At 33.1% G+C, this 15,068-nt stretch overlaps 1 protein-coding gene and 1 long non-coding RNA gene across 6 annotated transcripts; one reads left to right on the forward strand and one right to left on the reverse strand.

The window, feature by feature from the left end:
• Positions 1–5,645: 5,645 nt before the first annotated feature.
• On the forward strand, positions 5,646–13,246 carry Rab3 (ras-related GTP-binding protein Rab3). 5 transcript variants are annotated; one of them, XM_012695264.4, is made up of 6 exons: positions 5,646–6,192; positions 7,322–7,422; positions 7,828–7,945; positions 8,190–8,308; positions 9,194–9,365; positions 10,234–13,246. In XM_012695264.4, exons 2-6 carry the CDS (start codon positions 7,322–7,324, stop codon positions 10,378–10,380), a joined length of 657 nt encoding a protein of 218 aa, XP_012550718.1. In that variant the 5' UTR covers positions 5,646–6,192; the 3' UTR covers positions 10,381–13,246. The 5 variants fall into 5 exon arrangements, with proteins under 5 accessions (XP_012550718.1, XP_037874640.1, XP_037874641.1 ...); XM_038018712.2 differs by lacking the exon at positions 5,646–6,192 and adding an exon at positions 7,084–7,243; XM_038018713.2 differs by lacking the exon at positions 5,646–6,192 and adding an exon at positions 7,094–7,240.
• LOC134200970 (uncharacterized) lies at positions 7,457–12,708 on the reverse strand. Its single transcript, XR_009976107.1, has 2 exons — positions 12,567–12,708; positions 7,457–8,344 (listed from the first exon to the last, which is right to left on the reverse strand). It is a non-coding gene; the product is annotated as an uncharacterized LOC134200970 (long non-coding RNA).
• Positions 13,247–15,068: the final 1,822 nt, after the last annotated feature.

Here is a 15,068-nt window from a genome sequence, read left to right on the forward strand (position 1 = left end):
TGGATATTTTTTATTTATTTATTTATTACACTTCATATAAAATTTGCATTGGCGGACTTAATGCCTAGGGCATTCCCTACCAGTCAACCAAAGGTAGTGCAGAGTAAATCGTGGTAGGTGCAATGAAATTTATATTAAATATAATATAATTACAAATAAATACACAAAAAAAATATACATATATACACAAATCACATATACATATATACAGTATGTATACAGTACATATATAGTTTATACAGTATTAAAAGGAAATAATGTAATGACCACAATATAAGACGTTCGATCGTTACATTAAATTAGAATTAACATTAATGTTTACATGAAACTTTTCGGTGCATTACTAATTGTTAGTAAACTCGAAGTTTCGGCTCTTAGCCGATCGTGTAATGTAACCTTTAATTACATTGGAAACTTGTTCAATTATGATAGAGTTCCAGAAACTATACGTAAGTTTGAAATATTGTTTAAGTTTTCAACTACCTTAGAAATATGTTTGTTGGGTGTTACGGAACCCCTTCCTATTAATTGAGAGGAGACAAGTGGTAGAGATTTGTTGCGTGGTAGCATGAAAAATATATATTATTATTCACTAGCAGTGATTATTAAATCATGTTTCGCACGCAAAGTAATATAAAGAAGAAAAAAGGGACGGGTGGAATAAACTGTCTCGTAGGACGGGTTTTTTATTTCATAACATCCTCTATTATTAGACGCCTGCTGCTTTAGCACTAGGGGCAGAGTTGGGACCTTGGTAACCGTACTTGCTTAACTCGCCAAAGAGGTCGACGTGAAACCTAACCCGCTGAGTTCCTCGCCAGATCTTCTCAGCGGGTCGCGATCTGGTGGTAGATGCATTCGCGAAGCATTTGTACCTACATGAGCTGTTAGGTCTCCTTCGGTGGCGCTGTTAGCAAATCCCACCGCTCCTGGCTAAGACTTGCCCATTTGTCCAGGTGAAACAGGAAAAACCTTCCTTCCAAAAAAATATAGCTGGAGGAGGAAAATGCAAGAAATTTGTCCAAGGAAAGCAGTCTAGTTTATGCTAGATTTAATCCTGGACAAAAATACTTTTACACTTTGCAATGATAACATTAGCTCCATAGAGCTCGCAGCGACTGGTGGGCTTATAGACCGACTATAGGCGAGCTATGATACCTAATTACAACTGAATGACTACTGAATCAAATTTATTTATTGGACATCAGACATGCACCGTGAATTCATCCGCGACATATTCGTAATTCAGCACCGTGAAACACGCTATATTTTCGATGATAAGGAATTGCTTATAGTAATTATTATTTGTGTCTCCATTTGAAAGTTTTATTTGTATTTTAGTTCGCGTGACTTATGCTAGAAATATACATTTATCACGAAAAAAGCCGACTAATTATCAGATTCTTGGGTTCGGATCAAACTTCGGGCCGATTTGTTTTTTCCTACCTATTCACTGTTTGCTAACAGGCTATTCCAGCTAGGCGTCGACGGGTAGGTGATCTCAAAGACTCAACCTGTGAAAATTTGCTAACACTAGCTCTAGTTAGGGCAGTGCTTGGCAGTATCTACCACCGGATCGGAATCACTAGAAGATCCAGCCAGAAACTCAGTGGGCTGTGTCTATAGCCTAGTTCGCTTGATGAGTTCGATGAGGACGGTAACCAGCGCTTCAAGAGCCAACACCGATAGCGGATCCGGGGGATCCCGCAAGACACGCTTCGGGCGACGGCGGCTTTGCTTTGCCCTATTTGGGTCGATTAAAAGTCACATTGAAAATCTCACAATTAACTGCAATATTTTTACAGTGCTTCATAGAACGACATCTATGCATTACAATATAAAACAATTGAAAAAAAAACAGCGGTTTTGACCAGTCGTGAACCTTTGTGCAGCTAGTTCTTTTACATTACACGAGGTGTCACTGTTATACTTTTTTTCATTTTGTTCAATAGTTAAAAAAATCTGAACTTAAGATGCTTTGATCTTGTTTAAATTGTTTTATTCATGAATAAGATTAGAATTAAAATTAGCACAGTACAATAGGTACATTGTTTTTATTTTTGCTTTTGTATAAAATTCTTTCGTCGCTTGTCAATGTGGGAAGCCATTCCATAAAACGACTTAGGATCAAGGATAAGGTGAAAGGAATAAGTTTAATAAAAAACAAGACGTATTTTTTTTTCGGCACGCGTATTCTACTCCTAAAAATGAACAGAAGTACGGCCTCCGGCCTTGTCGAAACACGCGGAGATAAACCTAAGTAAGCTACTTTCTCTTGACAGTACGTGTTCACGAAATCTACTATTAATGCTTCGCTTAAAAATGAAAATCGTACTCCGCACAAATGGCAGCACATATTCCCTGATCGACTTGCTGGACGGTACAAACCTGTTTTTTTAAATTACAAATTTAATTTGATTCGTGTCTGTTAACTGACTGAGTTAAAACAAAAATATGTTTTTTTATATTTTTTTATTGCTTAGTTGTGTGAACGACCTCACAAACCACCTGATGTTAAGTGGTTAATGGAGCCCATAGACATCTGCAACGTAAATGCGCCACCCACGTTGAAATATAAGTTCTAAGGTCTCAAGTATAGTTACAACGGCTGCCCCACCCTTCAAGCCGAAACGCATTACCGAGGTACCACGTAGTACCACGTACAAGTCTACACGGGTAGGTACCACCAACCTGCCTATTCCTGCGGTAAAGCAGTAATGCTTTTCGGTTTGAAGGGCGGGGCAACCGTTGTACTGTTAAAAGCGAGACCTTAGAACTCATATTTCAAGGTGGGTGGGCAGCATTTACGTTGGAGATGTCTATGAGCTCCAGTAACCACTTGACACCAGGTGGGTCTTGAACTCGTCCACAAAAGACGGAAGCAGTACACCTGCCGGTGTGGGTTTGCAATATGCCCTATCACCAGTAATTATGAAAATTTAGAATCGTCGTGGCCTAAAGTATAAGTCGCCCGGTGCATTCGTAGCAAGCAATACGACTGTTCCTGTGTTCAAATCCCGCAAGCAGGTACATATTTTTCTATTTCTACGTCTAATTCCAATCTAATACGTATTTAACAAATCACTAAAAATATAATTTGCTACTGTATAATTTAATAATGTAATACTAATGTACTGTTTATCTGAAACCTTAGAAATCATACCTGAAGATGATTTTCGGCATTATAGTTGTTGTCTATGAGCTCCGGTAATCACTTAGCGCCATGTGGGTCGTGAGTTCATCCACCCGTCTAAGCTATAAAAAAATCTAAATTGTGCGGGTTTGATTTTTATTACGTAATGTTGTTATTCTTTCCCAGGCCGCGGGTACGTGCTTCAAAGACAGGCGTGATCGCATTTCACTTGTTTTGATCGTAAATTCTAGTGCATAGTAATCTTGGACCGATTAATGGCATTCACTAATTATATTTGCTATTCAAAGTCTAATAACATTCTTGTCCGATGTCCATTTTACTGGTTCCAATTAAAATAATAAGATAATCAAGAATAAATCATTTACCATTGACTGTCGAAGTGGACTATATCAGTATTGTGAATAAACGCAATTCTGAAAATGACTTCATAAAATAAATTACAGTGACCTTAACAAAAATCGATAATAGCTACGATACGATCAGCGAGTTTAGTAGACATAGTGCTGCCATGGTTGTGTCGAAACATGTGTTATTACAACGAATAATCGATTAAATGACTGTAATATATTATTGCCCTTGTCATTCTATTTCTACAAATGTAATTTAGTCAATTAAGATACGAGCGATGAAGTTTTATAATAAAAATCGGTTGTCTGTAAAGTCGATTTACTGACAATAGTTGAACGTGACAACATCATAAGAAAATACTGATGGAATGGTTTCATTTTTCAGAAGAAAATTTTAATTTTATTTGTTTGATAGATATTTTGTATGGACAATTGACACCACATTCACTTTTCACTGAACTTCATACTTGACGAAAACATGTAAATGTATTATTGTATAACAGCTGTCCACGCGGATGCATCGCTCACTCAAGTAGGAGAGAGACAGATGTCGAACGCTGCCGAACGCGGAGGCCGATTGTGTCTCTTTGTCGCTTGTTGCGCGCTCTCGCTTGCACTTCAAGCTCTAAATGTAATGCCTCAGAGCGAGGTAACGCCGCATGAGTCATGTTTTTTCGTGCGTGCAGCCGGCTCCATCGAATTATAAGACGTTGTCACATCAATATCATAAAATTACAGGTCACATTGAATGCATTTTGTTGGAATAAATAAAAAAATAAATTAAAGTTTGTACAAAACTTGTACAACAATCTTATAGTCGGCTTTACTTATACATATTTATTTATGTCTATGAGGCGCCTGAGGTCCACCTAGTCAAGTTCCCGTTGCACATAAAAATCAGCAACTAAAACGCTGCCAAGAAACTGTCTACCTACAGCAGCAGTAGTGAAGGATTCTTTTCAAATTGCGCTTGACAATTTGGCCGATATCACTGCACTCTGAAAACATTTAGAAGGTGTATTAATTCCAGAAGAAATATGTACAATGTATTTCATACGAATATTAATTGCGCTTTTTTTTTATAGACACGCCGCCTTAACTGGTCCCGTGATAAGTTCGTAAAGAGCTTGTGTTACAGGTACCAGATAACGGATATAAATGTAAGATTTTTATTATACACATACATATATTTAACCAATTTAACCATTGACCATGAGGTCGATATCACTCCACTCTGAAAACATTTAGAAGGTGTATTAATTCCAGAACAAATATGTACGAGTATAATGTATTTCACGCGAACCCACGGGTTTGATCGTACAGCAAAAATGATTCCTGGAAAGGCAAGCTCGTAGAAACACATACTCAATGTTGTGAAATATAGGTAAATGGGTCACGTTAAGTTCAAGGCTTAAACTCACTAAAACCCCTGAAAATTGAATCTCGTATTAAGTTTTTATTCATTGGAATGTACTACGTAATTTTTTAGTGTGTGTAAGATAAAACCATTGTAATTTTTTTGTTTGTACTAGTTATAAATTACCAAATCAAAATAACTTCAAAATAGTCAAAAAAGTAATATGAAATCATTTAAAATAGAAATTCATTAACAAAGTAATTTAATCTTAAACAAAAATATAGTTTAAATAATTTAAATAAATATTTAGATGATGTATTTTAAAAAAGTATTAAGAAAGGTAATTAATTACAATATATAAGAAAAAACACTAAAATTAAATTAATAGTAATTCTGATATAATTAATAATTATCGAATTTGATCTAGATAATTTGAGTTATTTGTTAAACAATGTAGAATATAAAGTTAAATAATCGATCTGTAACGTCTTTTAATCATAATTGTATTATCTTTCCCCAAATCTTTATTCAGAGAACGAGATAAGTCTCATGGCCATTGAGGATCAAGATGCTTATTCTAAAAATAGCAGCTCAATATCATCGCAACTCAACATGAATTGTACACACTTTCTATGTAGTCTAAAAAAATGGTCTAAAAAAGTCTAAAAACAGATTAATGGTAGGAACAATATGAAATTCATATGAATCTGGAGTGGATCTTGACGTAGTAATGCTGTTGCAATTCAAATTCCAGGTTTCATGTTTAAAAAATAGCCTTGTTTGCGTCAGTGTTGACAGGATGCGCGGACACAATGCGCGCGCAACTTATCGCCATTTTGAATTTCCATCCCGCATCTGTTACCATAGAAGGGGGAACATTTAGAGCTTAACAGCTGTGAACGCGAAATACTGCTCATCCCTAAGGATATTCAAATAATTTAGTTAAAACATTTTTCAAGTAAACGCACACAAGCTGCTCATGACAATGGAGCGGTTGCTTTAATTTGTTAGTTTAACAAAAGTATACAACATAAAACAGTAAGTTACGAAATAGCATTTCTGAATTATCGATTGATTTGTTCGTAACAAATCTACGCAGCACGCATTCGTGTTTGCTTGACTTCCCATCCATATAAATTTCAAAGTGGGCTAAATGTGTATAGCCTTGTGAGATCCGCGACAGTGAAGAAAATCGATAAGCAAGTACTTTCCTGTAGCCTTGCCGACTGTAAGGCGAAGATAGTTCTCGAGGTTAATTTGTAAAGGCTAAACAGTTCCTTCGATAGCCTTCTTTGCATCTCATTTACTAGGAAACACAGGAAGACTGTTCAAAGGTATAGTATATTTTTGAAATAATCACAATCATTTTGTTTTAGTTTCATCGAGCGAAATTACCTTGCACTCATAAATTCCATTGTACAATATTTCTAAAAGCGCTTTTGTGTCCCCATTAGAACCCACACCTAAAAATGGGCAACGTTTCAAAAGAAAAAAAAATCTAGCTTTTCCCGAAAACTGCAATTTTTAGATGAATATAAACTGAAATCATATCAGTCTATTTAATCCGAAATGTTTTAGTAATTACTAGTATATTAGCAATAAATAAAATAACATAATCCTATATGTAGTCAATCCGGATTCCGCCCACGCAAGTTCTGTAGTTTATCTGACATGAAAGAACTACGGGATATTGATCACAACTGTAAGTAAATCAGATAACTACAGCATTAAAAAAAACAGCCACCTATCTATTGCACAGGGCTCTAATCCTCTCGGAAAAAAATGAACGGTGCACTTTATACTTATATAATATAAAAATTGCTGTTTGTGCTTAAGAGATTTTGTCTCGATATTTCTCTTTTAGAACTAATCATAGATTATACACTTAATATGAACTAATCATAATTTATTTCTGTAGGTTTATGTCAATAAGGCTTCATTTAAATGCTAAGGCTATTCCGTCTGGAAATTGAAAAATGTCATTAATGTTATTGAAAAATCAACTTAACGTCACTCTATCGCTTAGGAAATGACGTAGGCTCCGTTATCTAAAACAACTTATATACTTTGACGGGATAGCGACAGACATATAGAAAATTGTACTCTATTTGTATGGGCAACAAAGAGCATTATTAAAGCTCATTTAACAAATATAGCTGTGTTTTAATGATAGGTTGTATGGAGCATATAATAGAGTCGCGTTTAGATTAATGTTAAAAACGTTATATGTACACACAATTTGTATGTACATAAACTGTATTTTACTGTTGAACGTTTGAAATAATAGTTTCAGTATGATACTATTTGAGCATTTGTTAGGTGGCTCTGAATAAAAAAATGGATTCTACGTCATGCAAAATTATGAATACAATTGATGAAGAGGTGGTTAGTGAACACAGGTATAAATATAAAAAAAAAAAAAACATATTCCCTATTGATATCTGAGATTTTGATTGTGTGCAGATGACTGGCGAAGCAAAATGGCAGAAAGATGCTGCGGATCAGAACTTCGATTACATGTTCAAACTGTTGATCATAGGAAACAGCTCAGTAGGAAAAACTAGGTAAGAACTTGTCAAGGATCTACTCGAAAACGTATCCCTTTTGATAGTTTATTTCTATTTTCATCAACAACATTTATAAAATGACAACTGTTTATTTAGAGAGGACTCCTTATTTCAAAGAGAAACGACAATTACATAGGTTTAAGGTCAGTAGATGAGTTTTAAACAATGGTACTTTCGAATTTTAAATTCGAGTTGTTCCACCTTATATTTACAGCAAAATCTACATCCTTCTTTTTTTTCGTTATTATTGTTTATGTTCATACCATTTATTTAATTATTTCACTTTCTAATTAGATTTTATTGATATTCCATTAATATTTCATAGAGTTATAAATTTGTGAAGTTTTCCAATTGTATTTTATACATAATGTATTGATTTTTTCTCATTTGCCCCATTTTCAGTTTCCTCTTCCGATATGCAGACGATTCCTTCACTTCAGCCTTTGTGTCTACCGTTGGTATCGACTTCAAAGTGAAAACGGTTTTCCGGCACGATAAGCGCGTCAAATTGCAAATATGGGTGCGTAATTGAATAAATCAGACATTTCATAGATTTCGACAATATATGTCTAAATGACGCAACACATTTTGGTGTTAAGTTAGGGGAATAATATTTTTACGTTATATCGAAAAGGAAAAATTGAAATGTTGTACTACTTACTATGCTATTTTTAAATAAATTCCAGTGATTTAATGAATATCTATCTACATACACTCCATGCTCGAAAAGATAATTTGTTATAAGGTTATATTTCTTTTTCTAGGATACTGCAGGTCAGGAACGCTACCGTACCATCACGACTGCCTATTATCGAGGTGCTATGGGCTTCATTCTGATGTATGATATTACTAACGAAGAAAGTTTCAACAGCGTACAGGACTGGTAAGCTTTGAAGTTTTACTTTCTTTCCATCTGAATCTGTAAGATAAATATAATAGATTTAACGCCCAAACTAATATAAAGTCATACAAAATATTTTTTACTTATGTAAATATACTTCATGATTGTTATTGGTTATGTGAAGTCTGAATTATAAATACATTTTTTTTATGCTTTGATGGGTAGACGAGCTCACAGCCCACCTGGTGTTAAGTGGTCACCGGAGCCCATAAACGTCTACATCGTAAATGCCGCCACCCACATTGAGATATGAGTTCTGAGGTCTCAGTATAGGTATAGTTACTCTCCAAACCAAAACGCATTACTGTTTCACGGCAGAAATAGGCGGACTCACAAGAGGTCCTACCACCAGTAAATACTTCATTAAAGTACATTTGAATTTCCGATTAATTTTTGGTGTCCAGTAGATTGTCCGGTCGTAAGTTTAGTACGTATTTTTTCATTATGTCGTTAAACTACAAGGGGCATGTCTAGTGATGCATAAAATAAACCGACAAACTCCACACCCAAACGCATACAAAAGCATTAAAATATATAATACTAGCTGACCCGGCAGACTTCGTAGTGCTTCAATCGTTAAATAAAAGACCTAAACTTTTGTGTAAAATAAACTTAAAACAAACAAAAGGAATCCGTCCGACGTGGGACACATCGAAGGGAAAACAAAATTGTTATTTTTACTTATTTCCGAGCATTTTCATATTTGTCTACCTTTTAAGCCTTCTTTGGACTTCCACAAATAATTTAAGACCAAAATTAGCCAAATCGGTCCAGCCGTTCTCGAGTTTTAGCGAGACTAACGAACAGCAATTCATTTTTATATGAATATGTATAGAAGATTAACATTAATAAATTATAATGTACTAGGGTTACCCAGATCAAGACATATTCGTGGGATAATGCTCAAGTTATTCTCGTCGGAAACAAATGTGACATGGAAGAAGAACGTGTAGTTAGCGCGGAGCGTGGACGACAGTTGGCTGATCAACTGGGTGTCGAGTTTTATGAAACAAGCGCAAAAGAAAATATAAACGTCAAGGTACAAAACGTCTGCTTTGTTTTAACTATATCAATTGTTTCCGTCTAAAGATCAAACCTAGCCACTTAATAATTTGATTACATGAATAAGAAAAAATAGGTTCGTAGCGTTGATTATAGACAATCGTGATAAATAGCTTACTAATGGGGATTCGTAAATGATAATCGTCAAGGTACAAAATGTCTGCTTTGTTTTAATTACATCAGTTGCTTCCGTCTAAATATCAAACCTAGCCACCTAATAATTTGAATACATGACTAAAAAAAAAATAGATTCATAACGTTGAATATAGACAATCGTGATAAATAGTTTACTAATGGGGATTCGTAAATGATAATCGTCAAGGTACAAAATGTCTGCTTTATTTTAACTATATCAATTGTTTCCGTCTAAAGATCAAACCTAGCCACTTAATAATTTGAATACATGACTAAGAAAAAATACATTCGTAGCGTTGATTATAGACAATCGTGATAAATAGCTTACTAATGGGGATTCGTAAATGATAATCGTCAAGGTACAAAATGTCTGCTTTATTTTAACTATATCAATTGTTTCCGTCTAAAGATCAAACCTAGCCACTTAATAATTTGAATACATGACTAAGAAAAAATACATTCGTAGCGTTGATTATAGACAATCGTGATAAATAGCTTACTAATGGGGATTCGTAAATGATAATCGTCAAGGTACAAAAGGTCTGCTTTGTTTTAATTACATCAATTGCTTCCCTCTAAAGATCAAACCTAGCTACTTAATAATTTGAATACATGACTAAGAAAAAATAGATTCGTAACGATGATTATAGAAACCGTGATAAATAGTTTACTAATGGGGATTCGTGAATGATAATACAATTTTTGTTTAGGCTGTATTCGAGCGACTAGTTGATATAATCTGCGACAAGATGTCCGAAAGTCTTGATTCGGAGCCAGCGATGTTGGCCGGAGGAGCCCGTGGTCAGCGTCTCACGGAGCAGCCTCAAGGAAGCAACAATCCTAACTGTAACTGCTAATAAAATTATTCACTGAAAAAGATAAAATTACTGATTCATTTGATTTATTATAAACGGAGTTTCGTCTTAAACAATTTAATAATGAACAGAATATTATCAAAATCAGTACATAACTATTTGTTTCTTGATATTTACATTGAAATATTTCAAACAAATGTAACGTAAATTTAGACGATTTTAAAAATTTTAAGTACATTTTCAACCAATATAATTATAATATAAATTATTCAAATACTGTTACGTCAATCTTGAATAAAATTATATGTATTAACCAAATAGATTGGCTGTTAAAAATTATGTATTATTAAAATGAAATTATTGTAATAGTATTATTATCTTATAGATGTTACTTAGCTATATATGTGTATACTGCGAGCTGGAGTAGGGATCTGACAATTTACGTCATTTAAATATTTATTTGCACGAAAATTGTTTAACTAAACAAATTGTAACTTAACAAGAAAAATACGATGCTATTATGAATTATTTGAGAATATTATAATCTAAAGCTTCAAAATATCTTGGACCAAAGCTGATTTTGAAAAATAAACCTTAAACCAGATGTTCAAACTGCGCAAAAAGATTTTGATATATAGTTTTAGATTGAATCATTTGAGGAACAACATAATATTAAAGTTTATAAACTCTAACAGCAAAACTCTTAAGATTAAAGCTTTTTTTTTTTATGGCAACAAATAGTATAATGTTTAAAGTAGATAATTAATATATTTAATTTTCTAAAATCGAAGGAAAAATAATCCGTATTAAGCTATATATTTTTGTTGGGCGGAGATTATAAACTTTGATTCTTGTTATCCTCGTTTAGTTTTTGATACTTCTTGTCTATGGATTACGAATGCTTCTGTTACTTTTTGCTACTAATCAACATGTATTTAGATGTTTTAGTGACGGTATTTACTAGAACAACGTCATTTGATTATTAAGTAGTTGATATTAATCGATGTTTGTTGTTATACTTTGATGTAATCTATCTTATTAATCGTGTTACCTAGTGTTGACAAAATTTAACAGGAACAAAACTTTATTGCAAGATTACTCGGCCTCAAGAAAAATTGGAATAATACGTGTCTAATCTTTAAAAAAATATACTGATTATCTAGAATGTGTAAATACGTTAACCGATGTATAAATGAATGTATAGTATTATCTACCTATATAATATAAACTCTCTTTGTATTCTTGTTACTACGCTACGTTAAAATCTTACTATAGGTGTTATTATTTGAACATTAGCGTAAGAATGGTCAAAGTGTTTCAGTTAATCGTTGTCTCATCTCAGGCTGTTACTTAAGAAGAAAAAAATATTAATTTTTAAGTCACTTGTGTGACGTCTTCGTAATCATATTTAAATATATCGACGCTTGAAAGGCAAACGTGACTAAGCGGCAATGCGTGAACTTTACAGTAGACTACTTTAAAGTTGAAATACCTGAAAACAAAATTTATTTTAACGAATCTAGCTGTAGTAGAATCTAGCTAGTAGCTGTAGGATTGAAATGATTTTAATAGACCTAGAAATTTTTTTTTTTGCGCATAGAATATGGTTATTGCCTATCATTTATGTACAAAGCAGTTATTGTCGCAGTCACATTTACCTTTCAATCGTCGATATTGTTGTATTAGTTCGCACGATGGTTACAGGAACAGATTAGGATCAGTTGTCGAAGTTTGTTGGAGGTCTATATCCGGTGGTGGTCATCGTTCGACTGATGATCGATCCATTTGCTTAATGTCCATGTAGTTCATGCTTTAGGATGAGTATTTCTCATGCAAATAGGAAACCGTACATAGTTTTTTTGCAATATTTTTGAAGACATTCGAGTAAAATTTGGCAGCATATTAGGAATTTGTATGTTAATGGAATGAACAATGTTTGGATTTAAATCGTTCTCTCGACTGCTTACATAAGCTTGTTAGAAATTGTATGAGTATTTGCTTAAAATTGTTTTTGATGTCACACATAATAGTTTAAATGTTTTTTAAGCTAGTGTTTGACCTTATCTGTAGAGGAACTAGACAATACATGTTAAAAATTACATTTTGTTGATGACATGAGCACATTATTTTTAGAGTCTAACTATATACCTACTAGAAAATATTAGTTAATAAACATAATTATGATAATCTTCGTTATGAGATGTAAACAAATATACGTATTTACTTACCGTTTTAATATTAACTTATTGCTTTTATAAATATAAAAAGCGCGGAGGTATGAACCATACCAAAATTGCTTCAGAGGACACTTTTATCGTTCTATTTAAAAAAAAAAACATATAATACAAAAACAAGAAAAGATGTTTTTTTAAGCAAAAATTTGATTATTTAAAAAATTGACATTTAGCACTCATCAATATTCACAAATCAAAAGTCAATTCATTCAGAATTAATTATACTCAGTCAGCCCATGTCACTGAATTAAAAACGAATGAAGTTAACATGACATGACAGATCAAATTTAAAAGTTCAGAGGCTTCGATGTCGAAATAAAGTAGAAAGTATAATATCTAGATGAGTGGAGGTTCTTTTCTTAATGAACGAAGATGCATATCGTAGTGATGGGCTTAATGTAGCACTACTTAGAAGAATTTAGTGAATGCAAGACTATGCTTTTCTTTCGTTCTCTTAGGAAAAACTAATATTATGATAATCAGAAAATATGATTTTAAAGATGTTTTCATATTCATATAAAATCATTTATTCTTATTGGTGTCATAAACATGTAATCAATTAGACGTGTTCTCATTATGTGTGTTAAAGTATTTGTTGTGCGTTGATAAAGGATTTATTTAAAAATACACAATGTAAGAGATTCACGAAAATATATTATAAATATTGAATGGGATTGGGTGTTTTCTTTTTCAAATACCTTATAGTTTTTATACTAAAATAAGTACGGACCAATTTTCTTCTGCAACAGATTGACGCAAAAGATGAAAGAAGTGTGAATGAAGTGCCTTTGTACATAATTTTCCTATTACTCTGTACTATGTCTTTTTTTCTGTGTGTACATAAATAAATAAATAAAATAAATAATAAAGTAAAAAAGATTTGAGTGATGAATCACATACAGTGTATTAAGTTACTTTATATTATATTTTTACCGTGAATACAAAATTAGTTTTCCATATATTATATTCTGTTAGACGATGTCAACAAAAACACAATAATATTTAAATAATTGTTATTATTACAAATCTTGACTCTTGATGATCAAATTTAAGCTTATTTAGCAGTTCTGATTTTGCTTGGATACAAGACCACGAGGCGCGTTTCATGAGGTCAAGGCTCTCACGATGTGGCTTGACAAATATCGCAACAACTTTTTAATAATAGAATGACGTAAGCTATTTCCTCATAAGATAATATTAGGGATATGGTAGTCTCATTCACAATCAAAAATCTGATAGTTTATGAATTTCATAATTAATGAACAGCTTAGGTAGTGAATTGAAAGAGCACTCTTCAGATTTCTGCTTTGTCGTTGTCTTGATTGCTGAGGGTCACGTTCAAACTGAATTTTCTTAAATCAATTAATGTATAAAGCCGATCCGTATCTTTATCCTCAACCTTTTTTAATTTCTCAAAGACATGAGGCATTTCATTTGGTTTTTTTAGCGAGCGGATAATCGATCGCATATTTTTTTCCGTCGACTCCGGATACCTCAAAAAGCCTTTTTAAAATAAGGAACACGACCTGGCCGATAATATCACGGCCCATTTGATGTCAAATGGTTGCCGGGACTAATAAATGCAACCCATCCTTAGAAATGAGGCTCATGTGAAGATGTGCAATAGCTTCGATTTTTTTTTCTTTACTTTTGGTTTGTTCTAAGGATAATATTACGACGCTTGAAAGACAAAAGTGACTAAGCGACAATAGCTGCTTTGTACATATGAGTCGTCTATTATCAAAGGTGGCAATCTGTGCATTTGGACAAAAAAAAATTATTGATATGTCAATACAGATTGATTTGAATATAATCGTCTCCTTCAAAGAATACGGTTCAAAACCTGCATTAAATAAAGGTTAATAGTTAACCTGTTATTTATCTAAGATGTCGTTCCGAAGAGTTTTGTGACTGCCAATGGAATACAAAGTCAATAATTCGTTTTTCTGATTTACCAATCATTGTCCAAAAGTCAGATTGCCGTCTTTGATAATAGACGACTCATATATGATAGGCAATAACCATATTCGATGCGCAAAAAAAATATATTTCTAGGTCTATTAAAATCATTTCAATCCTATAGCTACTAGCTAGATTCTACTACAGCTAAATTCGTTAAAATAAATTTTGTTTTCAGGTATTTCAACTTTAAATTAGTCTACTCTAAAGTTCACGCATTGTCGCTTAGTCATGTTTGCCTTTCAAGCGTCGATATGGTCTTGGAACCTTGAATTAGGAAAAATAAAATGAATATAAAATATGACAGTATGATTTAATTGTGTATATGATAGGTTGGGAAAAAAGTTTCTTCGCATTTTAAAAAAAAATTACAACATTTTTTAATATAGTTTATTTACATTTAATTAAAGTATGTATGTACCATTTTGTTCGATAACTTTTTACCATCTTGTAGGTAGGGACATGATCCCATTGCTATATAAATTTTGGAGTTTCTGATCAAAATACCGCGACAATTGGTTTTGGCAGTCCTTTCGT

Source organism: Bombyx mori, chromosome 22, assembly GCF_030269925.1.
Source record: "Bombyx mori chromosome 22, ASM3026992v2".
Taxonomy (NCBI): Eukaryota; Metazoa; Arthropoda; class Insecta; order Lepidoptera; family Bombycidae; genus Bombyx; species Bombyx mori.